Below are 24,379 nucleotides of genomic sequence, written 5' to 3' on the forward strand. Positions count from 1 at the left end.
TTTACAGATTTGGATCGAGGTGTCGTGTGGGCGGAGTAATCTCAGTGCCTTGCGTGGTCTCTTGCTAAAGCGAGATGACGTGGCCGGTATACTTCTACATTCTACATTCTACGTTCTCTAGTTTAGCATCATCATCAATCAATCTTTTTCACTGCATACATTACTACAAACACACATGTAGGAGCCAGAGTAGTGTTGGAAAACTACAAAACAAGTCTATCCAACTGAACTGTAGGCCCCGTCTCCTTCTTCAAGGAGGGTTTGATTTTCCGAATTTGTATAATCTGATCAGACACCATGTTTCAAAACAAGTCTGCAGATGAAGTTGCTTCGGTAGTTTGTTGGCGGTCAATCAATCAAATGATCGACTCTGCTCAACCGTAAAGATAAAAGAAGAAAAAGGAAGGAAAAAAAAGAAAGAAGAAAGGGGAAACAAGGAAAGAAGAATCATGTAGTTGGATATACAATATATACAGATCACACCAGAGCCCAACCTCTGTTAATGGTCGTGCCCAACCCCCTCAACCACGGCTGCAACTCATTCTTCGACGCCAACAAAATCACTCGTCCCTTATTCCCCATCCGTCCCGTGCGTCCCGCGCGGTGGATGAGATCGATCGACGAGAACGGGATATCGTACAAGATCACGGTCCGGACGTCCTTCATGTCGATTCCGCGCGAGAAAATATCCGTCGTCACAAGCACCCGCATCGCATTCATCTTCCCCTTCTCCAGATCCGCTCCCGTCTCCGTCTTGACCGACGGCGACGACGACCTGAACTCGCGCATGATCCGCGACCGCTCGTCGATCGTGTTGTCTCGCGTCAATCCTTCGGCGGTGATTCCCCATCCGTTGAGGTATCCCACCAACCAAGAGACGCTCTCGCGCTGGTTCATAAACACAACAACGCGTTTGATCTTACTGCCCTCGCTCTCGTGCTTGTCGACGTTATACAGCGTCTGCAGCAGCGCCTTGCGCTTGTCGTTGTAAAACGGCTCCTCGGACGTGTCCACCGTCGAAAACGTGATATTCTGCGGAATCTGGTGCAGATGCGGCGCCACAATCCGCTCAATGTTCGGGAACTTCCTGCGCAGCGTGCGGTCAAACGACTTTGGAATCGTCGCCGAGCAAAAGACAGCTTTCTCGAGCCGCGGCGGGGCGTTGATGATCTTCATCGTCTGCTCCTTGAACGACCGGTCCATCAAGCTGTCGGCTTCGTCGATAAAGATCTTCCGGCAGTTTTCAAGAAGGTCACCGCTATTCGGTAGTTCCATCAACCTAATCAGCGGTATCGGCGTCGTCACAAGAATATCAATCTGCTTGCCCCGAATGTTATTCGCCGTCTCGCGCGACGTTTCCTTCGACAGACCCGCAGACGACAACTTGATTTCATGCGAAAGCTCCTTGACCACCGTCAACACCTGTTTCACCAGCTCCGCAGTCGGCAACAAAATCACCGACCGGATGTACGGCTTCGAGTCAATCCCCCAGATCTGATGCGCGTTCGTCGTCTCTTCCTCCTTCAGCATCGACATCAGCGGCATCAGATACGCAAGCGTCTTGCCCGACCCGGTCTCGGCCGCAATCAAATACGTCTTCAACTCGGGCTTCGTTTTCGCGAGATTCCTCCGCAACGCCTTGCGGCGGTAGTAATCCTCATCGCTCTCGAACCCCTCAAGCGACGGATAAGGCAACAACCCTTCCTGCATCTTCCGCACCTCCGGCAGCGGCCGTCTCATCAATCTGAAAATCGCAAGCGCCTGCACCGGCGTCGGCGACGGCTTGTGCACATTGTTCAGCACACGCTTAAACACCGCCGACCGCACCGACGGCAAAATTCGCAACGACTTGAAATTGCCCAACCGCGCGACCGTCTCATTCAGCGGCAATCTCTCCTCCAACGGCATCCTATACAGCACACCGAACTGTGCCGCGTTAGGCGGTCCGACATCGGCCGGCGTGGTCTCGTGGTTTACGTAGAACTGCTTCTCGCGCCGTTTCTGATCGATAAAATTCTCGTCCGTCCACCGCGAGAGCTGCTTGCGAGACGGCGGTAGCGGTCGCCTGGGAAAGATTGGCTGCCACGTTTTCTTCCCTCTCGGTCCTAACAGCACACCGTTCTTGTATCTTGGTTTATCTCTCTTCTTGATTTTCGAGGGGTCGCTTAGCACGCTCTTGCCTCTCCCGCCCTTCTTTTGCTTCCCCGGCTTGTATTTCATGCCCTTGTGAACCGGGCGGCCGTTTCTCTTCATCTTGGCCTCTCGTCTCTCGCCCTTGGACTTGGTGCGGTTGCTTCCGCCGGCATACCGAACCAGTGGCAACTGCAGCTGCAGCTGGTGCTGTGTCTGCTGCGTTCTGCAGATCAGAGGAGCACTCACACGCCGTCTCAGCAACGATGCTACTGCTGCAGACAAGGGTCCTCGTAGGAAGGCCATCTGTGCTTTGGATTGTAGGATGACTGAAAGATTCTCTGAGAGAGACGATGGAGGAGATAAATTCTCTGCTGGGAGGAAAATAAAAAACTCAAAAGACAAACCCCAACCCTCAAGGACTGGACTCAACAGCTTTTTCCAATATCAAAGAAAGCTCATCAGAACCGGTAGTTTACAAAACCGATCGAGAAAAGAGCGCGAACGATGCCTCCCAAAAAGACAAATCAAAAGGCGTCGCTGCAGGACCTGCTCGCGAACCTGACTGTGCATGTGACGAACGAGGAGCACGATTCGGTCGTCGCGGTCGCAGACAAAGTGCTTGCGCAGAACCCGAGCGATAGCAAAGCGCGCAAGGCCAAGATAATCGCGCTGGTCAAGGTCGATCGGTACGCGGAGGCGCTTGCTGAGCTTGAAAAGAGTCCGGAGGAGAAAGGGTTGGAGCTCGAGAAGGCGTATTCGCTGTATCGGCTGGGAAAGTTGGAGGACGCGAACGCGGCGATTGACAAGGCTGTTGCTGGCGAGGTTGGCGGTGCTGCGCTGCGGGGATTGAAGCATTTGAAGGCTCAGATTGTATGTTTTGTGGTTTATGAATGTGGGGTGGGGATTGCTTGCTGACTTTGGGGTAGGCGTATCGACAGGACAAGTTTGCAGAGGCAAAGGCGATTTACGATGACCTCAGCAGCGGTCCGTACATGGTATGTCTCCAATTCACTCTGTGTAATTTGTTTCTGTACCTAACTTATTTGCTAGGTTGGAGGAGAAGACCACGACGTGCTGGTGAACTCGCTCGCGATCCAAACCCAGCAGCGATGGTGGAACGAGGACGTCGAGCCCACGCCGGCGATGTCTGCGAGCTCACACGAGCATGCGTATAACCTTGCGACGCTCAAGATCAGCGAGCAGAAATACGATGAGGCTTTGAAGCTTCTTGCTCAAGCGAAAGGTGTGTATAAACGCAATTGTTTAGAGAGTAAGAGAGTGCGGTGGCTAACTGTTGAGGAAATAGAAATGGCGCAAAGCGTGGATGGTCTGTCTGAGTCTGAACTTCAAGATGAGCTGTATCCGATCCTAATCCAAGCCGCGTACGTGCACATCCTGCAAGGCGACTCCACCGCCGCCTCCGAGATCCTTTCCGGTCTCGAAATCACGAGCGCGACCGAACCTCTCGTCCGCGACCTCGTGATCCAAAACTCGCTCGCCCTCGGCACCGACGCGACATACAACCTCTCGAACCCGCACGTCACGCTCCGGCAGCTAGACTCCGTGCAGCAGACCGCAGCCTCAAAGTCCGCGTACATCAAGTTCCAGCGCAAGCTGATCTCGCAAAACCGACTCAGCGTCGAGTATCTCGCGGGCAAAGAGTCCGCCGTCAAACGCGGCATCAAGCGGCATCTCGAAGAGTTCCCCGAAGACGAAGGCGTGCGCATGCTTACTTTCCAACCCGCGCTTCTCGACCCGTTCGCCACGGGCGGCAAGTACTCGTCCAAGAACGTGCTCGGCCGCGCGCTGAAGCGGTTCGCGAAGGATAAGTCCAACGTGGCGCTGGGGATCGCGATCGTGCAGTTGCTGCTCGAGCAGAAGAAGATCGATCATGCGGCAGAGATTCTGGAGCAGATGCAGAAGAGCGGAGTGCCGCGGTACCCTGGGCTTGTTGCGGTTGAGCACGAGGTTTTTGAGTTGCAGGGACGGAGGGCGAAGAGTGTTGTTGTTGTATGAGTGTATATTAGTCTGTTGTAGATAATAGATCCTTCACCCATTTACTAGACCTTTTACTGGTCATACTATTTGCTTAAAATCAATAATACCGTATTTATAGAAAGCTAATGTACATTCAAACTCAAAGAAAATAAAAAGAAATAATCCATAAATGAGACCGACTTTTGATTCCTACGCTGGAATAAAGAGAGATGTGAACCATGACATGACTGAAAGATAACAAGTCCTGCTCATTTGAGGGACCTGGTTTTAAAAAATTGATTATGTGAAGAGGGTGTCTTCCTCGCGCAGGTACTCGCCAATATCGCCCTGTCGAAAGACGACGATTCCGGTGGGATCTAACCTCCGCGCTTCGGTTGTTGATTTGGCGGTGACTCCGAATCCCTAAATATTCTCTGTTAATAACTCGCTCTTCAACATATACCAAAAGCAGTGCCGTACCAAGGGAATATCATTCATCGCAAACACAACAACGCCAGTATGTTCCGGGATATCATCGCTCATCTTGCCGACGTGCGCCTTGAGCACGTTGTTCCCGTACAGATACGACATCTCTCCGTTCGGCTTGATCCACACCTTGAACCGCGCGTATTGTGCGAGGATGTCCACCGCCGTGACGTGCAGCCGGAACTTGCCCGTCTTTGTGAATTTGCCGAGACACACGCCGAGCGACATCAGCTCTGGTCTGCCTACCGAGGTCGCGAAGCGCATGACCTTCTCACTGTGTACAGTAGATTCTGGTTAGTGTGTTTGCTTGTTCGCAGTGAGAATATTGTAAACTGCTATACATACCTCATATAGTAAACCCGATCTTTCTGCAACCGAAACACATGCGGGTCATCAGGCCGATCAATCAGATGCGTGATATTCCGCCCGATATAATTCGCCAGCTTCTCAAACACCGTCTTTGTCTCGTCTTCTGTCAACGGTCTCATCTTGTTCTGCTATAATTCGATTACTTTCCTGATATCAGGAAGAATCAAAGTCAGATTGGGAGAAAAGAAAGAAAAATTTCCTTCATCGTGCGGCTCGCCTTCGGATAGAGTTTCCAGGCAAGTTTTTGCTGTGGAAGAAAGAAAACTTCACGAAAATATTTCACTGTTGCTTCTCATCATATTCAAGAGTCAATTAGATTCTTATTCATTAAATAGAAGGGATATTACTTGCAAATGGAAAGCGAGGCTGCATCAACTACGGCACAGCAGCAGAATACCGAAAATGCAACAAAACCTCCGTCAGAGGTCTCTGCTCAGACTTCTTCACTCGCCCCTGCTACAGCAGCAGACTCAGCACCCGCGGCAGACGCAAACGAGACAGTTCAAGTCGACAGCCGATCAACTTCCAACCGAGGTGGGAAAAAAGGCGGAAAACGTGCCCGCGACGGGCAACAATCAAAAAAGTGAGTTTCTGCTTTTCTTGTTTGTGTTTTCTTGCGAGAACCACTCGCGCAAAGATGAGGAAATATTAACCCTGAAATCGTTGCTAACAGTATCGCAATCACGGTTTAGCCCTGACATGAGACCTAAACGTGGCCGTACAGATTGGGGTCCGCGTACCAAGCGCGAGGGAGAGGGAGAAGGCAACAAAGAACCGCGAAGACCGAAGCGTAAGGCGGCGTGCTTGATCGGGTATTGTGGTACCGGATACCATGGCATGCAATTGTGAGTATCTGTTGCTGTTGCTGTTGCTTATAGAACGTGTATGCTGATTGCTTTGTTGGTAGGAATCCTCCGCAGAAGACTATCGAGGGTGATTTGTTTGATGCGCTTGTGAAGGCGGGAGCGATTTCCAAGGACAACTCGGATGATCCCAAGAAGGTGAGCTCTACAACTATGGCTGTCGAGAATAAGTCCATATATGCTAACGATACCAGGTGGGCTTCATGCGTGCCGCGCGCACCGACAAAGGAGTGCACGCAGCCGGCAACGTGATCTCCGCAAAGCTAATCATCGAAGACGAAGACATCGTCGAGAAAATCAACTCGCACCTACCCGAGCAGATCCGCGTCTGGGGCATCACCCGCACGACCAATGGCTTTGACTGCCACAAGCACTGCGGGTCGCGCATCTACGAGTACCTGATCCCCTCGTTCTCGTTCCTGCCTCCGCGGCCGACGTCGCTGTTCGGCAAGCGCATCAAGGAGATGGAAGAAAAGTACCCCGGCGGCCGCCGCAAAGACCCCGAAGGCGAAGCGTTCTGGGCGCGTGTGTCTGCGAAACTCGCCGAGGCCGGCATCACGCAGGAACACGTGCTCGAGGACTACGCGCGCATGCTGCGGCAGACTGCGAACATCCCGCGCGAGAGCGGCGACAAACGCACCGACCGCGGGTCCGACGACGAGCTGGACGCGCAGCCGCTGACGGAGGAGCAGATGGAGATCTTCAACCGGATCCGCGCGATCGAAGACCGCGAGCGGCGCGCGTTCCGGATTTCTTTGGACCGGCTCGAGCTCGTGCGCAAGGCGGTCAAGGTCTACGAGGGATCGCATAACTTCCACAATTTCACGCTCAAGAAGGAGTACACGGACCCGAGCGCGCGGCGGTACATGAAGAACTTGTCGGTCAGCAGGCCGCATCTGATCGAGGGCACCGAGTGGATCTCGATCAAGATCCATGGACAGTCGTTCATGCTGCACCAGATCCGCAAGATGGTCTGCATGGCTGCCCAGGCCGTCCGCGCGGGCACGCCGATCAGTCGTATCAAGGAATCGTTTTATAAGCAGAAGCTGAATATCCCGAAAGCCCCCGCGCTAGGCCTCTTGCTCGAGCGGCCGATGTACGACGGCATCAACGAGCGGCTGCAATCGTACGGACGCGGCGAGCTCACGTTCGACCCGTACAACGAGCAGATCGAGGCGTTCAAGCAGAAATACATCTACGACAAGATCTACGCGGTCGAGCTGAGAGAAAACACGTTCTACTCGTTCTTCAACTTTATCGACTCGTTCAAGGGCGGTCACGCGATGGATTTCTTCACCGCAAAGGGAGAAGAGGACGACACGGCGGAGTCTGAGGTGTTTCTTGATGAGGAGGATAAAGAGGAGTTGTTGTCCGGAGACGAGGCGGATCGCGAGGGTTGAGCGCTGCGAATGTACTTTTATAGATGATGTATTTGACGCATTAGAATACAGATGTAATAAAACCCGTGTACGCGGCGATGAAAAGCACTGTATAGACATATAAGATAAGAAATGAAGAGCGTCGCTCTCTCAAATAGAACTAAGTGATGCAAATATCCACAGAAACATAAAAGGAAAGAACAATGAAATTCAACAAAAAAAAACCGAAGACCCAAGAGAGTAAATATATATATAGATATTGTAAGAAAGCCGACTACTTGTAAAGCGTTAGATTGAGACTTTAGTGCTGCTGCTGCTTCCGCTGCTACTGCTCGAATCCGCAGCCTGCTGCGCCGGAACATGATCCTCCATCTCCTCCTCGATCAGCTCCTCGCCAGAGACGCTCAGGCCTGAATCCTGAGGCAGCTCGACCGCGTCCCAATTCTGACGCCCGTAGTAGAGGTTGTGGAAAAAGAGCTTGCCCTCGCCGTATATGATCCACTGGCAAAAGATAGTAAAGTCAAAGCCGACGGTGCCGGCCGAGCCGATCAGGTACGGCAGTTCCTCCCACAAGAAATCCGAGCGCTCGGCGCCGTCCATGGTCGCGGCGCTGGTGAGGATCGAGAGGGAGTAAAACAGGTTCCCGCAGAACGCGGCGATGAAGAGCAGGATCGACAGGCCGCTGGTGGACTGGCGGACAAAGTTTGTGTAGATCTGCGGCATGCGCGAGGAGAGGTACAGGGTCGTGCACGCCCAGGCAAATACGCGGCCGACAAACTCGCGGCTGTTGAGCTTGAACCAGCGGCGGAGACCGTTGAAGCCAGACAGGATTGTGATTGCCGAGTCCGGCGAGGAGGAGGACGCGGCGATGGAGGGGATACTGTATTGATAGGCATCGTCGTATTCAGGCACGATAGGCGGGACCAGCATCGCGCCCGCGATAGCGACGACGGCGGAGAGAGCGAGCATGATTGCGCGGCGGTTGCTGCGCGAGCTCTTGACTGTATGGGAGGAGTGCGTCGAGATGGACGACGAGCGGTCGGAGGAGATGGACGACGCGCGGCTGCCGCCTTCGGAGGGGGAGAGGAGGACGTAGTAGTTTTGCGACTTGATTTTGGTGTAGTAGACAAATTGGCTGCAGAGAATGACGTCGATCGAGAGGTAGTATCCGGCCAGCAGGGTTTGGAATGGCAGCTGCGTAGTCTGTTAGCAAAGTACTTTAAAACATCGAGTAGTTGCGCAGTGCATACTTGGTTGGTTAAAAGACAGCCGATCAGATTGGTCGCGTCGCCCAACAGCCAGTTAAACAGAAACAGCCAGCTAAGCCCCTCAACCGAGTGATTTCTATAATTCTTAATCACCTGAGGCAACTGCGCCCAAAGCCACGCAAACAGCGACATATATCCTACATCGCGCCAAAGTTAGCTCTGCACCATGCAATGAGAAAAGCAACGAGAGCGAGCATGGGCATACCAAAGACAAAGGAAAGCTCGCCCATGGTACCGTAGATACACGAGCCGGAAACATGTGCGATCCAGGGAATAAGACGTTCGCCGTTATCGGCCAGGACCGGACATCCACGGATAACGTCGTCCATATTGTTGAGTATTTGCGCGCTTGAGAAACGTCTATGTCGAGCGGGATGTATTCTTGCACGAAGTGACTATGCATATAAAAAAAAGCCCAACGCAGAAGAATGAAGATAAAAAGAAAAAAGAAGAGGAAGTGGAGTTGAGCGCGAAGTAGACTCGAGTTACTGTGATCGCATCAGTTTATATCTCTTGATTACAACTCGAGATATCAAGAATAAGAAACCTCAGTCTTCGCAAACTAAAATCTTCTTTCACAAAACTCCAAAACCAGCTATACTTCTCTCTAACCTTCCTTCGCTTATCTGTTTTCTTTCTTGCTCTCTGCGCTCTGCAAGCTCTGACGGTGATGGAGATGGCGTTGGTGCACTATTTCTTTCGCCACGCTTTGTCGATGTGAGCTTTCTGCTTTTAAAGTTATGGGTTAGGTGTTCTGTATTTAGCTATCCGGCTTTGGAGATCGTTGCAGGGAGGCCGCTTGTCGCGGTTCTGGTTTAGATATATTGTGAATGAATATGTTTATTCTATAAAAGGGAGAAGAGATGTGGTAAGGAGAAGCATACATAGCGTCAGTGTCGTGGCGATACGCAGTCTGCGAAAATCCATCCAACACAATCATCTCCACCCGCCCAAACACACACACCCCATCCCGTCCTCTCTATACAGAAGCAGAGACTAGCGCATCCAGCGACGTCTAAAATCTGTTATCAGTAACTCACGTCCCTGCCAGATCGCCGACGTCCCAAGCACTGTAAAAACCAAATCCGTAGATGACTTTGTTATCTCGGCTTTGCTGTACTGTACAGCAAAGTAAGCCGCATCAGTCGCGGCTGTAGTCTGGACTCTTTGCTGGATGAGTGCGTGCTGGTTGACGCAGCTGCAGGTTGAGGATACTGCTGGTGGAGATACGGCAACGCGGACGCTGAGCTTTCGCAGGGATGTAGGAAAAGTGGTTGTTTTTGAGCTGGTATGTTGAGGTAGTGGGGATGAGTGGGCATCGGTATTTCAGAAGGCGAGGGGTGGAATACTCGCGTCAGCCTTCTGTATTTGACAGCACGCTTCTATTCCCCAACAGCTCTTCCTCCAACTCGCCAGATCCAAAAAAGACAGTAGATGTAATGAAGTTTCATGGAGGTATAGGTAGAGTCACAAGATATAGCTCAAGGGTTGCCTCTTTCCCAGCTGATCCGAGTACGAAGAAGTCGCTTTGTCTCTGCGCTGTTAACAATCGGGCAGCGAGTGATACACGTATCCACCGAGTGGCAGATACAATATCGCACGTACTTCGCGTGATTGTAGTAGAATCTAGCTGGAGAGCTCAGTTGACCTTTCAGTGATTGGAAGGGTGCTAGTCACTCTTTATAGTTGTGAGTGATAGCGAGCAGAAGTGTACGCTGGATCAGTTCATATACTCTGAAGGATGTACTGTACAAAAACACCGAAACGATTGCTGGAAAAGTTTCCATAGATTGCAGCGTGGGTGAGTAGTGTCTGTAATCGAGAGAAAGATGCCTAATGCAGCTTGAATCAGTCAGCCCACCGAATCAAATCAGAATCACCAGCGCACATGCACAATCCTGCTCTCTTGTCAAACAATATTCTTCCCAGCCAAAAAAAAAAAAATAAAACCGCAGGAGAAAACGTGGTGTGAAGCTCGAGGACTGAAGCAGCAAACTCGGGGCAAGACAAAGCACGCCCACATCGCTCTTTCGCGAAACGGCGCATCTCGGCACCGCACAAGCGTACTCTGCTCATCTCGACGCGGAGCTAAACCGAGAACCGCAAAGAAAAGACGGGTCAATAGAGCAGAGCGACATTGAGTCGTAAGCTTATCCCTGAGCCGGTATAAGTAAGAGAAAGAGTAGGAAATGAAAGGGGGAAAAAACGCAGAAAGGTGGTGGAGGAGTGCAAACGGTGGCCCACTTTTTGGTGTGGTACGTGCGGCGAGCGACGAACTTACGCAGCGGTCGCGGGTGAGATCGAGTTATCTGCAGGCTGATTTGGTAGAGTGGTGAGGAGGAGAGAGAGGGAGGCTTGAGTGAGAGGAAGAGGAGGGGACGGAGTAGTTGAGAGTCGGCGAAGAGAGAGGGCGAAAAATGGATGCGGAAGAGTGAGGGTTTCGACATGCAGGGTGAACTTACTTGACTGAGTTTGATGAGTCCTTTTCTGCAGTGGTATAGGATGAGATCAGATTGAAAGATAGAAAAGAAGACGTTGTGAAATCAATGATGAAAGTGATTTGTGCTTTGGACATATGAGAACCGCTTATCATCGGACAGTATCCGCAAGCAGTCCTCGCAGCCGTACACGCGTTTGTCCCCAACGAAACCACAAAACACAATCTGAAAGTTTGACGATGCAGCGCCTGGAACGTGAAGCACGGACAAGGCAATGCATTTGAATACGAGTGCGTATCTTGACAAAATTCTGAAGGTGAACGGAGAGATTACGACAAGCTGAGTAGAGGTATTGGTTCTGTTACGGCGTTGGGGTTTCCACGAGACCGAGTAAAGTGATTTTCATGACTGTTTGTTTGCTAGTTGCTTTTGAGTTTGTCGATTTGCATGAATCCAGACTCTGCAGTCGCAATCCTATTTAAGTTCTCCGAACTCGACGATATCTCTTCACCGATAGGATAAGGACCAGAACAAGCTTTCGCGAGAACACGAACGCCAAACGACCGATTTGCCAGACTTGTCAGTAGTCCTTGTAATTCCTCACCGACAAGAACTAGAAAACAAGAGCTGACAAGGAGAGTACATCACAGGTAGGAAAGACAGCGGGTGCTTGAAGTTGGGGTTCGTTGCGAGGGTTGGGAAGAATGTATGAATACGATTCGAGCGGTGGTAATATAAGCGAGGATAGTGTGGATGCGGATATGACGCTGTTCGCGGGGTGTACTAGCACTATAGTAGTTCATTATAAACAGTTACCGACGTTTTCGATATAAATCCTGTAATGAAAGTAGTTTAAATAGTTTTATTCTGCAATACCACTTACTCAAGGCGTCTTTCGTCATCATAAAGCGAGCAAAGTGAATGATTCGAACTATTCTCTAATCGGCTAGCCTGCAATCCAAATCGAAGCCTTTGTCTGCCCACTAGAACCTTTCCTCTTCCCACTCTTTTCTTGCTATATCATCCATCTCCGCCGTATAATCCCCTTCCTATCCTCTACCTCTGCTTCTCAAGGCACATTACTACCCGCACTCTCTCCCTGACCTGATAGTGACAGGCCAAGCCGTAACGGTGACGAATAGACAGATAACAGTGGCCGGATTCTAAATATACCCTAACCTCCCACTCTATCCAATCCTCTCGATGTCTGCTCATGATACAGTGTGAGACCGACAGTTTGCGCACCGGATATCGCATAAACTGCTCGTGATAACATGTCTGAGCAAGACGTCAGCAAGATTCGTCTGGTTTCAAGTTGAAAGCAAGGAAAAGACGGGGCCGAGAGCAAGGTTTTGATGACGTCGTTGAGGCAAAAGCGACAGCTCAGCTTAACTTAGCGAAGCTTCCATTTAGCTGCTCCCTGTCAACGCTCTGTCTGTTTCATTGTTTCTATGCGATTGCAATGCCTTTGAGATTGAGATTGCCATTCATTGCCATTGCAGACTGATATAGTCCAGTCAGTACAGCACAGCACAGCAGTCCATCCATCAGACAATGAACTCCGCAGACGGCGCAAATTGAGTTGACATGACCACTCAGCGCACCTCAGCTGAACCTTCTACAACAATGCTATCTCGAGACAATCATCCACCTTCCTCTGCGCTTTTCACCTCTTTCTCAATCGTTGCTGCTCATCGAGTTCGATTATATTTGCTTGTTGTATTTGTGTTTGTGTTTTATTGTATTTGTGGTGTATAACTGTCCCTCCCTTTGCTCTCCGCCCTCTGCTCTCCTCTTTGCTCATGCTCATCAAACAGCACCAACTTCCTCAACACTCCTCATCCCTCCTCACCTCTCCACCCCCTCCCACCATCCCCCCAATCCACCCAAAACCCCCATCAAGGTTTAATACCCCACCCAATATCTCCCCTTCAGCAACATATTTCGAATCCCTCCCGTCGCCGTTTTTCTTCCACGGACCACTCGAACGTTTTTTACTCGTCTACCGAGGGTGTAACGGCCGCAGGCGAGATGAGATGAGATTTGTGCGAGTGATCGAGAGAGGGTTGGGAGGGATGAAGTGGTGGAGGGTCGGTGAGTACTTGATGTCGATCGATGCAAAGTAACGTCTTTTCTCTTCTTTTCGTCTGAATCCTACTCATTAACAAGACTCACACAGCTGCACTCCAAGCTCACAACTTCAAGCTCACAGCTTCAACTCTCGCATACTTTTTATACTACTCACATGCTCTAGACCGATTAAAGCTTCTCCTCCACGTGCGTTCATCAGCTCTCGATCGAAAGTCAATCCTACCCAGCCTATCGATCGCGTGCGCGTGGAGGGGTCTGTTATCCAGGGGTTTATCAGCAGTAACTTATATCGAGTTCTTTGCAATCCACGTGGGTAGTATCGAGATCCCACGCATGTTTTGTTTGTTTCTCGTGTAGCTTAGCTTATAATTGAACTAAAAAGTGCTATGGGAAAGACGATCTCATGCAGCTCAGATCGCGAATGGAAATACGCAAATATCTCAACGAGCACCAGAGTCTCACGAGCTTGCGTATTCCCCATGCACTACCGTTTCATCTTATTCTTTTTTTTCTTCTTTTGATATTATTTTTTCATAGTCTATGTTTCCTAGGTATATTCCGCGCAGTACACGTCAAGTAGCGATACAAAGTCCGATCTGGATTGAGGTGCATGCAGGGGCGGGAGGATAGATCGATGGCGGGGGGTATTCGCCGATGTCGATCGATTTAGTCGCGAAGTTGTTTTTGCGTATGTAGATACGAGGTGGGGAGCCGCTTTGTTGATGAAGCTTGATCTTTGGTGACTGCGGAATGCTCTGTGTCTGATGATGATGATGATGAAGGATGGCTAGACGTCTACGTGCTGAAGCGGTGCTGATTAGATTGATTGATTGATTGAAGAGTACCCTACACAAGCAAAGGGATGCTCAAACGCAACGAAAAATAAACAGATAATATAAAAGACTTTTAAATCATCATTTCATTAATCTATCTTTATTTATTTTTTCTACCAACAAAGAAATATAAAAAAGAATAAAAAAAAGTATGATTTCGCCATCGTGATTGCGGATTAGTGGTTCGTCACAGTGCGCGGGCGGTGGTGATTCCCGGTCCGGCTGAGTCTCTGCGAGTACGTGCGACTACGAGCACAGTATACACAGTAGAAGTAAAGAAAAACGGAGGAGATGATTGTATTCTTTGATCTACATTTATCTAGGAGAGAGAGAGATCACAGACAAGACGGCGCATATCTGCATATCTCCCGCTAATCGGCTGCCGAGCCAGTAACTAGTAACCAGCAACTATGCAGAAACAGGCAAAGTCCGCAACAAAGTTCTCAACAGGCTGGACGGGGGGGGGGGGGGGGGGGGGGCGTACCGTACGCTTCTCGGCTAGAGCCAAAGGCTGTTCAACGGTCGGGAAGGCAGGCAGGCTAGAGAGAAGGCCGCGAGGGAAATGAAGGGATAGGAAGGGGGGTTGGGAGGGGGGGGGGGCGAGGCTAGGTGATGTTAGTGTTTTAGTAGGCTAGATGCGGTGATAGCGGGAGCAGGATTGCAGGTGCTGTGTCTTGCTGCTTAGCAATTGATACCAGATTTGCCAACGCTTTTTAAGAGAGAGATATTGCAATACAGACACAGAGAATTCATATACTGTACACTAATAGCAACTACTCACCGCAATCAACAGCAGACGAATCCGGACCAGAGCTCTCATCCAGTAAACCAGAAAACCCTAAAGCCGTACCTACATCCCCCCAAACACTGACCCGAGTCAGAGCGAAGCACTTCGTTGTGTCATTCTCTCGCACCCTTCGATTCCTGCCGGCTGGCACACCAGAGTCGAGCGACGGCGAGACAAAGAGGTGCGCTGCGCAGGTGCTCTCGAAGCTAAAAGCCGAAGATATGTCGCTCGTCACACATCCCGAGAAGAGGAACCGTGCCGAGCGACGGCGGCGTGTTGGTTTGAGTTTCTTCTCTTTCTGACTTTGGGTTTTGTCTGAGCTTGCACGTCTTCTGGCTCTGCTGCTGCTGGGGAGCAGCCTGCTTAGATCGTCACACGGGGTTTGGTGGTGGGGATGGAGTGTGGTTAGAGAGTCCGCACAGAGATCAATTGCAGCTGCTGATGATCAGCAATTGATGACACTAAGATACACTACACATCTCAGACTAGACTACGTCTGGATATCACGAAGCTCTACGAGCAGAAAGCGAGATTGGCTCGGACGCCACCCCATTCATCTGATCCGATCCATCGGCTAGAGCGCGTCCTGTGTGTGTGCGCGCGGTCAGGTGCTAAGCAACAGCAACCTGCCGACTGCCGGCCGCCGTACTCGCTGCGCTGCGTCGCGTTGATTGGGCGCGCTCGACTGGGGGTTTAGTGGGGGTGGTGGTCTGTCAACTAGGCTTTTGGTCGGGCCTAGTCAAGGACTGGAAGGTTATGGCTGCTGCTGCCGCGGGCGAGAAGGACGGGCTTCCATGCCTGTCTGTGTCTTTCTTCTTTGCGGTATGAAGAAGCCTTCTTCACTTGTCTCTGCTGCTGGTTTATGTTTAATGCATGTTTTATGTGCAAGCCCTGCGTTTTTCATTGCACGTCCTTGGCCAGTCAAGATCATATCCCCGCTCCTGGGCCACTCCGTCCGGGCGGAGACGAGAGAGACGTCAAGTTACAACGCGCCCGTTCCGGAACCAACCCACAACCTTAATCGGCTGAGAGCGCGCTGCCTGGCTCTAGTTCCCGGTCGAGAGAGGGCGGGTTACCAGGAGCTGGGCTCGGCATGCCCGCATACTTGGAAGTAGCGAGGGCCCCTATATCCAGGCCGTGAAGAAGGGAAGTGAGCGCTGCTGGAGTCTGAGGGGAGAGCAGGTGTGCGTAAGTAGTAATTGAACCGAGTCCGAGTAGATCTGCGGTGGAAGGCGGAGTGGAAGAAGAACACGGTTGTGCGTCAAGCAGCGGCAGAGCCGTGCTCTAATTTCTTTTTAGACACGGGCATTTTTGATTAATAACAGAGCTGTTATGCATATTTATATTGCGGATAGATTACCGGGATTGAAGTATACGAGTATATGAACTTGAGGTATGGCCGGCGATAAAATCACTCAGTGGTCAGCCCGAAGGACATAAGGATTATTGTGGAGAGTAAAGCCCGTGCAGAGAAGCCCAGGAGGAGTACATTATCCGAACACCCGCCTCGGCTGATAATCAAGAGCAGTGTAGCTGATCGGGTCCGGGAAGGAGCTCTCGAGCAGAGCGGTGGGAAGAAGAACAGGAAGAGAGAGTTTTAAACTCCGGGCTTGGCCATTGCGCAGGATAATCGACAGATCCAAAAAATCTTAAATGCGGAGGGATTCGGTGCAGAAACGGGCGACGGTTGCAGCGCTGATCAGGCCAGATTGAGTTGCAGGTGGCATGCAGCAAATTGCAGCGGATGCAGCGGCAGGTGGAAGGAAGAAGAAGTAGGAGGAAAGGGGGACGGAAGACGGGGAGACAGGTGGGTGATGTTTGTCGAGTCTGATTTGCGGATTTTTGTCGTATAACGTCTTTCGATGCGACGACATTGTGAAGAAAGCAAGCACGGGGTTGCTGTTTGGTTGTTGATATGAGTTTGCTCTTGGATTATTGATCGTCTGTCGTCGGTCTAGATATTGCATATTACATAGTCCATAGTCCATAGTCAATGATAGTAATAGTATGCATATCATAGACACGGTCTCTGCCAGACATCTCAAAAATGGGACGGTCTCGGTTATAGGACACCTACCAAAAGTAGGCGGGTGGTAGTCAGCAACGGTCCGTCATCCGTGCGCGCCCAAGAACGGTATTCGACCCGGCCTACGCCGCCACCCATGCGGTTCAAACGGTTTGTAATCTGAATCTGCGCAGACGACGATGGGAAACACGAGGTCGCCGTTCGAGTTAGTATTGACTGGCTCTAGAGGCCGTTGAGATGATGGAGATTGGTTGACTAGCGATGGGCAACGGCCCAAAGTCTAGAAGATAGAAGGGGTCGAGCTAAGAGCGCGCCACAAATCTCCGAGCGGCTGGGCGTCGGGCAAGAGTGGTACGGTATATTATGCGTGGTAGGCATCTGTCTGGTGTGCTGTAGCAGGATGATTTAGGTGAGAGTAGATGAAGAGTAGAGGATGAGTAGATGCGGAGTAGAGAATGATCGGCAGAGACCACAGAGAAGAGCGCAATCAACACATTCAGCACACGAAGATGAGATCTGAGGACGAAATACCGGATCGGCCCATCCGCGGATCAAAGCTCGGTGGGGTTAGTGCAGAGCAGGGCGGTGATGTGGTGAGAAGGTAAGGTTAGTGGAGACACTAGGCAGTAGTGCGGCCACTGATTCGTCATATCAACTAGCAGCCGTTTATCCAGACATCTGATACCGCGATCTCGAGGCAGAATGAGGGGTTTTCGGTGGTTGTGCACAACTGCACGACTGCACGCTAGGCGGTAGCGACTGCTGATCTTCTCTCGGCCGTACGCTGGCTGACGTTGTCGATGTCTTGCCAGAGAGTGAAGAGAAGAAGATCGGGTCTCGATGTCTTAATCAGCGCTCTGGGTTTCAGTCTAGTTGACGTCGCCATGTGACGCCGGCAGCAACGGGCAACGTCCGCGATGCATCCGAGATCGCCATGTGTTTGCTTATTTCGACGATGAATAAAATAAAAATACAGTGCAAGACACTAAAAAAACAATTTGTTCCTCGCGGTGGGGTGGGTCGGGCGGGTCTTAGTTTAATTCTAAATTAATCTCGACATCTGATCCTGCTGCTGTTCAGTGCTGGGGTTCGTTGCAGGCTGAACAGTTCTCTTGTGGAGGGATGAAGAGAGACAGAGGATGAGTGCTAGGCTGAGCTGAAGCGAGGAGGTCTGCTCCCACTGCTCACTACTCCACTACTTCCTACTTCTACCCCTACTTCACTCATCGACGACGATCTACAACCGGCCATGTTTCATCTGTTCCGCCAACCCTCACGAACGGCCAAAGATCATCACATAAATTGTGGGTCCCCCGCCTCGAGATCGACCCTTCTTCCTTCTGTCGACGATGATCTGATCAACTCTTCCTCCTCCTCACATCCCTGACCCACTCTCTTCCCACTTGTTTCCCGACTCGCGCCGTTTCCTTAACGCTTTTATTCACTCGCCGCACACCCTTTTTTGTTGTAATCAAGATTTACAACGGCGTTGAATACTCTTGCCATCTTTTAGGCTTTAAGATCTGCTTTTATTGCAGTTTTATGAAAACCGCGTGTCTTGGCCATGCGCGCTGACGTTGGACTTCTCTTCGATCCTCTTACTCATCATTACGCAAACCACTCAACACCGCCGGATCGGCGATAATGGTAGTGGACCCTCCGCCGCGCTATAAACCTCTTTACTAGCCGATCGATATTAAGGGCTGGGCTGGGCAATTAAGGGCCGAAATTGCAATCTACGCGGTTTATGCACAACAAACCGCTGTTGGTTATTGTTCAATACTCTTTCAGTCGCCTTTGTGGATTCTTCCTTGTCGATTCTCTTGTCGACTACCTGTGCCATATGCAGTCCGGTGCAGACCAGGCTGATCACACATGTGCACACTGCAGACACACCAGCCCGATTCTGTATTAGCTGGATATAGGCAGCACCTTCCCTCCTACTCTCTTGCGAAATCATAATCACCTTCCACCTTCCTTCTCACAATTCCTTCTCACGGACTGGACTGCTGTGTGATGAATAATCACACCCTCTTCACTACCAACCTCCTCCCAACTCACATCCACCATCAGCACAAGCAGAACTAACATCGTCCTCCACCGCCCAGGATCGCATCGCGCCGCCCGCGTGCTCTGATCCCTGCCTCTGGGCCTTTCCTCCCTCGCCTGCTCCAAAGGTCTGTCTCCGCTCTGCGGCCTGCTATCGACTACTTGAGAGCGCTAGCTCTTCATTTAATAGACGAGATGGAGATTAGATATATTTGATCTTGGTTAATCAATATATCTTCTGTCAAATCCTCTCAATCTACTTTTTAAACACGACAGGAGACACGACGCGACTCTACAGCATAGCGTAGCATAGCGTAGCATAGCGTAGCGTAGCATAGCATATTCCAGTCCCGCTCTCTAGGAATAAAGCCATTTTCCATTCGTTCTTATATCCATGTCTTATAATATATTTTAATATCTCAATACTTCAAACCCGGGGATCGGGAACCGCGTCTTCGGCCGAGAAGCAAAGAACGCAAGCGCAAGACGATCAACCCATCGTCCCCTCCGGAGCATTCTCAGCTTCACGAGCTGGACCTCCGATCTCGCCACTTCCTCTTCTCACTAGATAAAGACTGATATTATGTATTATATATTATATATTACATATTACACGATATGTTCTACGCGGTCCAGCGTCGTTCATGTGCGCTCGCTGATCGTTTCCGTGACCCGTTCCTTCCTTCCTCCGTATCCTTCCAACATGAGAAAAGCAAACAATTAGACAGACAGCGATAATAAACAGTAATTGACATAGCTGCAGATAAAGATACAGAACAAGAACACCCCGCACTCCGTCATATTCCTGACAAATTCAAACATAAAAAACACAAATATCAAAGACAAAAAAAATATCAAACAACTCAACCTCACCACAACTCCCTACTCGTCAAATCCCTCATCGTACAAGTAATGGCCAGACGTATCCATCTCGCCCATGACGCCGTGCGCGGAAACGCCAGACGCGATAGGTATGCTCTGCATACCCAGCGGAATCTGCATCATGTTCATCCCCGGCAGCGACGTCGGCGGCGCGTGGTGCTGGTTCGGCTGCGGATGAAGCGCGTGCGCGTGGGCGTGGTGCGCGGCGTGGTGCTCGGCCGACGACAGCATGCCGGTCTGCGCGCCGGCTAGCATCTCGCCGTTTTCGCCGTGGACGAGCTGGTGCGTAGGCAAGTACTGCTGCACGATCTGGTATGACTGCTGGCTCTGGTTCTGCGCGGCAGAAGCAGAGGCGGAGGAGGAGGAAGAGGACGGCGCCGGCAGGGTCTGCGCCGGGTTTTGCGGGTGCCTCGTCGCCTGCGAATATGAGGAATCTACAAACACGAATTTGCCTGGGTCCGACACGAACTGGTTTCCGAAGGTGTACTGTTGTGGGTGCTGCTGTTGTTGCTGCTGCTGCTGCTGTTGGAGTTGGAGTTGTTGCTGTTGTTGCTGCTGTGCTTGCTGCTGAGGCGGACCAGGTAGCTGGGGAAACATAACCGGGTTCTGTGAGAAGTTCCGCGGCACAGCAGACGACGGCGGCGGCGGTAAATACCAATACGGCGCGCCCGCTGCCGCTGCCGCCGCTGCTGCCGCCGCCGTCGACATGACTGTTCCTGACGAGGTAGACGACAGCGGGAATTGTTGCTGCTGCTGCTGTTGTTGTTGTTGTTGTTGGTACGCGAGCTGTGGTGCGGGTGGTAGCGGAAGAGAGAGCGTAGGTACAGGCGGTGGGGGGAGAGGAGGAGGCGAGAGCGCAGAGTCGCTTGCTGTAGTCGTACTTGTAGCCGTAGACGTCGTCGCCGTCGACGAAGACCCGCTGCCTGTTGCCCCTGCCGCTGCTGAGCTGCTGAACCCGCCGAACCCAGGATACGCCGCCGAGCTGGCGACCGAGTAGGGAGAATAATGCGCTGCGGACGCGGCAGACTGCGAGATCAGCCCTGTCGCGGAGCTGTACGGCACATAACTCGCGGTCTGGAACGAGTAGTCCGCCGACGACGCCCGCGTCTGTCCCGCCGCTGACGCAGCTGACGCGCGCGCAAAGTCAGGGCTGTCGTGTGGAGAGATCCGTTTTTGTTGGCGATCTAGCGTCGGCGATATACTCGATGCTGAAGAGTAGCCTTCGGTCTTGATCTGCTGCTGTCGCGCGTATTCGTCGTCGTCGTCGTCGTTGCCATTACCATCCTCGTTCGCTGCTGCTGATGTGGAATACCCGCCATTACCGCGCTGCTGGCGATGCTGATGCTGGACCTGCTGATGCCGGAGCGTGAGCGCCGCGCGGCGGTTACTGCGCACCCTGGCCTCGCGCCTGATCCGCACCTTCCCGCCCTGACTCGCGATCTCGCGCGTCAACGCGCTCGAGACGTCCAGGCCCGGGAACTTCTTTGGCGAGTATACCGTGAGCACGTCGCTGACTGCTTCCTGGCGCCAAACGGCGCCGATGCCTTCGCAGAGCTCGAAGAGCGAGAAGACGATGCGGTAGGAACCTTCTTGTCTGACGGAGAGGTCGTGGAAGAGGAAGTATGCGCGGCCCGGGGGCGGGTGTTTCATGAATGAGAGCGAGGTTATGGTTGTGCCGATCAGGTTTGAGGATTGCGGGGGGGACGTCGGCGTGGTTTGCGAGGTCGGCGTGGGGACGACCGGGTAGGCTGCGTGAAGGGTTGCTTGCAGGATGAATAAGTTTTTGCAGCAGACGGTGCTAGATCGGCGGTCAGTAGGTCAGCACACACAGAATCGAGATCAGGCCCGATCTGAGCAAGTAAGAGGGAGGGAGGATGATACGTACACGTCGTTGCCGTCCTGGGAGACCACGAGGTTGACCACCGGCGGTGGATCAACCGGACGACGGGTGTCTGACCGCGAGCCCCAGCCCGAGGCGCGCGCCTGGATGGGGTGCTGGGCGACTTCGAGCGTGAAGTCGCACATGCTGGGAGCGGCCTGTGGTGCGGAAAGGTAGTGGTCCATTGTCGATCGAGAGAGAGAGAGAGAGAGAGAGAGGGTTGAGGCGATGAAGAGGGGATGTGGGCTGATTGATGTCACTCAGGGACGCATTGTGATGCGAGGAGGGAGAGAGGGGCGGGGGTGGATGGAGGGGTGATAGACGGCGGGCGAGGTGAGGAGAGGAAGAGGGCAGGCGCGGGGGAGGGGAGGTAGATGAGGAGGGAACGCGGTGAGGACGAGCGGAGGAGGAGGAGGAGTAGGAGGAGTCGGACGAGGACGCGCACGGGAAGAATAAAAGCAAGACGAAGAGGAGGAGGAGGAGGAGGAGGAGGAGGAGGAAGAAGAGGATAAGCGGGTCTTGAAAACATTCAGGAGCATGTCGACGGCGACAGTCCGGGATGGGACAGAAACATTATTGGAAGCGGGCATATGTACGCTAACCGCTACGAACTAAACCGAACGAGTAGGTGCACAAGACAGACACAGACACAGAAGTTTACACCCGTCGCACTCGACTCGGACCCTGCCCGGTCTGTGCGTTCTACTCTCTCTTGAGCCGCGGCGGCGGTCGATCCTGACCCGGGCGCCGGGCGGCATCTGCCGAGAGCAACGACGCAGAACGCAAATGGGCTATAGCGACCTACTACGCCCGCTCCAGGGTAAAAAGTAAAAAGTAAAAACTAAAGAGAAACAGCCTTTTCTGGCCTGGGTCGGGTACTAGACAGCGGACAGTTCATTTCGCGTTGCCCCTGAACCAACAATCTACCAAATCTTCTGCCAAATCTTCGTACGACCCTCGTGCTACATACTACCCACCTTCTGCCCGGATGCTGATCGCCGTTTTTCTTTCTTTGCTTTTTTGGTAGTTGTGTTGTTGCCTTTTCATTCTTGTTTTGTGCCCCACTGTCGTATTTCTCGGCGCGTCAGTTCGTCGACCATGTGCCCCGCTCAACGAGGGAGGAGGGAGGAGGGTAAGTAAGTAAGTAGACTGGTCGGGCAGGCCGCGCCCGGGGGCGGCACGGCACGCAAAGCCACCGGCGGTCAAGTCAAGTCAAGTCATAGTCGACACTGTTCTCCGTGCAAGTCAGCACGCTCGCTGCACCGTGATGTGAAGAACCGGACATATTGGCGGTCTGCTGCTGCTGCTGCTGTTGCTGTGTTGCCCTCTTTCTCTACTACCAACCTCCCTCACCACAGAAATAAACTACATAGACACAACGTCCAAACAAAGGATAATCAAAAAATATAGGAAAGCCACGCCAAGTAATAAGGGAAAAAGAACAGGCAAGAATAGGATTCTGAAAGGTACTTAAAAAACAGATATCATATTATGACCGACTGACTGACTGACTACTCGCGCGCAGACGTGTGACGGTCCCGGCAAGGGCCTTGTCTCACCGCACACACACACACTAATGCGTACACGCACATCTCGCGTCTCCCCTTCCTTCCTTCCTCGTACCTTCCATCTCTATCTCAATCACTCACCTTGCGCCTTTGTCGTCGTGTATTGTTTTCTATAATGTCTCTGCTGCTCTTATCGTCGGTAGACGGGACCTCCACCGATCGGCAGATATCCGTTATCTTACCGCGCCCGCGCGGATAAATACATACATACAAAGCTACAGTACAGTACCCGCCCGAGGAACCGCGCACCTTCTCTTGCGCAGGAGTTTGAGTTGCCGCAGGTGATCACGGGATAATATCCTGGACGGAAACCCGGCCTATCTATCTGGCCTATTTCCGCTTCTAGACTGATCTTACTTGTGCCTTGTTTCTCTTGAGAGCTTGTATTAGTCATCGGTTACTAATGATATCCGCCAGTTAGATATTCTGATGGTCCTGGCATTGCTTTGACTCGTTTCTCTTGTCGTTTTAATCACTGTTATTTCCAGTTGCGTATTCAGGCTGTATTGTCAAACTGGAGCACAAGACGCAAGAGCAGAACAGGCACTTGCTACTAACAAGTACAAATCAGCACATCATCCGTCCACACCCACAATCAACTCACAGCATCCTTACAGTCCTCAATCCTCACTAGAAAAACACAGAGACATACCACATCCACCCCCGTCGTCGTCGTTCATCCCGTTCGATGTTGTCATCCCCAGAGCCGTTGTTAATGCTCAGCGACACAGGGGTCGTCTAGACGAGGAATTCAATCTTGAGCGAACGAATGATAGTGAACAGACACCGGCGCCGTTGAGCTAAGCAAGATCGGTTTCTTTTTGAAATTAAGAAACCCTCGACGATGGTGGATCAAAGCGGTGGTGCGGTATGCATCGCAAACTCTTACCTCACAGCACCGCAGCACCACCTATTTGATCCTGCGAGAGATTGCTGGATATAGACTGTTGGATTGTCATAGATGCGCAGAGAAGGCGGTAATTCGGAGTATGAGGACATGTGCCCGTGCGTGTTCTGCTTGCGTCGGGGTTTAGAAATCACTTTGCTACCTTGAGCAAGTTCGTGGATGAAAAGCAGTCGTTTGCTGTAGTGAAGGTCGGTAATCTGCATGTGCTTTGTAATTGCCAGTACCGAAGTCTGCCTTTTGACTGTTTTATAATAGAAGTAAAGATATATAAAAGAAAAGAGAAACGAGAAAAGAGAAAGAAACAAAGAAAGTACGAAGAGCAAGAACCGAGGCATCCCCAAATAAGCTCCAAACCCAAATGACATCATTGACCACAAACATCCCAACGGCTCGTCAACAGCTTATTTGTAACCAACCTTCCTCCCACCTTCCTGCGACTTCTCT

At 51.7% G+C, this 24,379-nt stretch overlaps 8 protein-coding genes across 8 annotated transcripts; 3 read left to right on the forward strand and 5 right to left on the reverse strand.

The window, feature by feature from the left end:
* Positions 1-150: 150 nt before the first annotated feature.
* Positions 151-2,599, reverse strand: BZA70DRAFT_271201 (P-loop containing nucleoside triphosphate hydrolase protein). The gene has a single exon (XM_064911441.1). It carries the CDS (start codon positions 2,434-2,436, stop codon positions 478-480), a length of 1,959 nt encoding a protein of 652 aa, XP_064770439.1. The 5' UTR covers positions 2,437-2,599; the 3' UTR covers positions 151-477.
* On the forward strand, positions 2,600-4,233 carry BZA70DRAFT_271202 (uncharacterized protein). The gene is made up of 4 exons (XM_064911442.1): positions 2,600-3,003; positions 3,060-3,128; positions 3,184-3,376; positions 3,440-4,233. The coding sequence occupies exons 1-4, from the start codon at positions 2,638-2,640 to the stop codon at positions 4,147-4,149; spliced, it is 1,338 nt and encodes a 445-aa protein (XP_064770440.1). The 5' UTR covers positions 2,600-2,637; the 3' UTR covers positions 4,150-4,233.
* A 46-nt stretch (positions 4,234-4,279) lies between these two features.
* BZA70DRAFT_13096 (60S ribosome subunit biogenesis protein NIP7) lies at positions 4,280-5,376 on the reverse strand. The gene is made up of 5 exons (XM_064909563.1): positions 5,313-5,376; positions 5,183-5,253; positions 4,942-5,112; positions 4,591-4,870; positions 4,280-4,533 (listed from the first exon to the last, which is right to left on the reverse strand). Exons 3-5 carry the CDS (start codon positions 5,082-5,084, stop codon positions 4,411-4,413), a joined length of 546 nt encoding a protein of 181 aa, XP_064770441.1. The 5' UTR covers positions 5,085-5,112; positions 5,183-5,253; positions 5,313-5,376; the 3' UTR covers positions 4,280-4,410.
* On the forward strand, positions 5,257-7,239 carry BZA70DRAFT_271209 (tRNA pseudouridine synthase A). The gene is made up of 4 exons (XM_064911443.1): positions 5,257-5,548; positions 5,658-5,810; positions 5,873-5,966; positions 6,023-7,239. The coding sequence occupies exons 1-4, from the start codon at positions 5,319-5,321 to the stop codon at positions 7,226-7,228; spliced, it is 1,683 nt and encodes a 560-aa protein (XP_064770442.1). The 5' UTR covers positions 5,257-5,318; the 3' UTR covers positions 7,229-7,239.
* Positions 7,240-9,176, reverse strand: BZA70DRAFT_271211 (PQ loop repeat-domain-containing protein). The gene is made up of 3 exons (XM_064911444.1): positions 8,681-9,176; positions 8,458-8,612; positions 7,240-8,401 (listed from the first exon to the last, which is right to left on the reverse strand). The coding sequence occupies exons 1-3, from the start codon at positions 8,802-8,804 to the stop codon at positions 7,496-7,498; spliced, it is 1,185 nt and encodes a 394-aa protein (XP_064770443.1). The 5' UTR covers positions 8,805-9,176; the 3' UTR covers positions 7,240-7,495.
* Positions 9,177-12,335: 3,159 nt separating this feature from the next.
* Positions 12,336-13,287, forward strand: BZA70DRAFT_13434 (uncharacterized protein). Its single transcript, XM_064909580.1, has 3 exons — positions 12,336-12,665; positions 12,731-13,035; positions 13,083-13,287. The coding sequence occupies exons 1-3, from the start codon at positions 12,501-12,503 to the stop codon at positions 13,165-13,167; spliced, it is 555 nt and encodes a 184-aa protein (XP_064770444.1). The 5' UTR covers positions 12,336-12,500; the 3' UTR covers positions 13,168-13,287.
* Positions 13,288-19,119: 5,832 nt separating this feature from the next.
* BZA70DRAFT_308279 (velvet factor-domain-containing protein) lies at positions 19,120-21,959 on the reverse strand. The gene is made up of 2 exons (XM_064914852.1): positions 21,467-21,959; positions 19,120-21,379 (listed from the first exon to the last, which is right to left on the reverse strand). Exons 1-2 carry the CDS (start codon positions 21,643-21,645, stop codon positions 19,582-19,584), a joined length of 1,977 nt encoding a protein of 658 aa, XP_064770445.1. The 5' UTR covers positions 21,646-21,959; the 3' UTR covers positions 19,120-19,581.
* Positions 21,960-23,680: 1,721 nt separating this feature from the next.
* On the reverse strand, positions 23,681-24,292 carry BZA70DRAFT_271234 (uncharacterized protein). The gene is made up of 2 exons (XM_064911445.1): positions 23,918-24,292; positions 23,681-23,766 (listed from the first exon to the last, which is right to left on the reverse strand). Exons 1-2 carry the CDS (start codon positions 24,268-24,270, stop codon positions 23,748-23,750), a joined length of 372 nt encoding a protein of 123 aa, XP_064770446.1. The 5' UTR covers positions 24,271-24,292; the 3' UTR covers positions 23,681-23,747.
* Between the last annotated feature and the right edge of the window lie 87 nt (positions 24,293-24,379).

Source organism: Myxozyma melibiosi, assembly GCF_037950935.1.
Source record: "Myxozyma melibiosi strain Phaff 52-87 chromosome Unknown BZA70scaffold_1, whole genome shotgun sequence".
In the NCBI taxonomy this organism is placed as follows: domain Eukaryota; kingdom Fungi; phylum Ascomycota; class Lipomycetes; order Lipomycetales; family Lipomycetaceae; genus Myxozyma; species Myxozyma melibiosi.

Bases quoted from the DNA above. Each gene is read 5' to 3' on its own strand.
- BZA70DRAFT_271201 (XM_064911441.1), bottom strand. From the start codon at position 2,436: ATGGCCTTCCTACGAGGACCCTTGTCTGCAGCAGTAGCATCGTTGCTG.
- BZA70DRAFT_271202 (XM_064911442.1), top strand. From the start codon at position 2,638: ATGCCTCCCAAAAAGACAAATCAAAAGGCGTCGCTGCAGGACCTGCTC. The intron at 3,004-3,059 runs GTATGTTTTGTG...ACTTTGGGGTAG, and splicing joins AGCATTTGAAGGCTCAGATT to GCGTATCGACAGGACAAGTT. The intron at 3,377-3,439 runs GTGTGTATAAAC...TTGAGGAAATAG, and splicing joins GCTTCTTGCTCAAGCGAAAG to AAATGGCGCAAAGCGTGGAT.
- BZA70DRAFT_13096 (XM_064909563.1), bottom strand. From the start codon at position 5,084: ATGAGACCGTTGACAGAAGACGAGACAAAGACGGTGTTTGAGAAGCTG. The intron at 4,871-4,941 runs GTATGTATAGCA...TACTGTACACAG, and splicing joins GATCGGGTTTACTATATGAG to TGAGAAGGTCATGCGCTTCG. The intron at 4,534-4,590 runs GTACGGCACTGC...GAGAATATTTAG, and splicing joins CGATGAATGATATTCCCTTG to GGATTCGGAGTCACCGCCAA.
- BZA70DRAFT_271209 (XM_064911443.1), top strand. From the start codon at position 5,319: ATGGAAAGCGAGGCTGCATCAACTACGGCACAGCAGCAGAATACCGAA. The intron at 5,549-5,657 runs GTGAGTTTCTGC...ATCACGGTTTAG, and splicing joins GACGGGCAACAATCAAAAAA to CCCTGACATGAGACCTAAAC. The intron at 5,967-6,022 runs GTGAGCTCTACA...TAACGATACCAG, and splicing joins ACTCGGATGATCCCAAGAAG to GTGGGCTTCATGCGTGCCGC.
- BZA70DRAFT_271211 (XM_064911444.1), bottom strand. From the start codon at position 8,804: ATGGACGACGTTATCCGTGGATGTCCGGTCCTGGCCGATAACGGCGAA. The intron at 8,613-8,680 runs GTATGCCCATGC...GGCGCGATGTAG, and splicing joins CGAGCTTTCCTTTGTCTTTG to GATATATGTCGCTGTTTGCG. The intron at 8,402-8,457 runs GTATGCACTGCG...CAGACTACGCAG, and splicing joins GCTGTCTTTTAACCAACCAA to CTGCCATTCCAAACCCTGCT.
- BZA70DRAFT_13434 (XM_064909580.1), top strand. From the start codon at position 12,501: ATGACCACTCAGCGCACCTCAGCTGAACCTTCTACAACAATGCTATCT. The intron at 12,666-12,730 runs GTATAACTGTCC...CTCATCAAACAG, and splicing joins TGTTTTATTGTATTTGTGGT to CACCAACTTCCTCAACACTC. The intron at 13,036-13,082 runs GTAACGTCTTTT...CTCATTAACAAG, and splicing joins TTGATGTCGATCGATGCAAA to ACTCACACAGCTGCACTCCA.
- BZA70DRAFT_308279 (XM_064914852.1), bottom strand. From the start codon at position 21,645: ATGGACCACTACCTTTCCGCACCACAGGCCGCTCCCAGCATGTGCGAC. The intron at 21,380-21,466 runs GTACGTATCATC...CCGCCGATCTAG, and splicing joins TCCCAGGACGGCAACGACGT to CACCGTCTGCTGCAAAAACT.
- BZA70DRAFT_271234 (XM_064911445.1), bottom strand. From the start codon at position 24,270: ATGCCTCGGTTCTTGCTCTTCGTACTTTCTTTGTTTCTTTCTCTTTTC.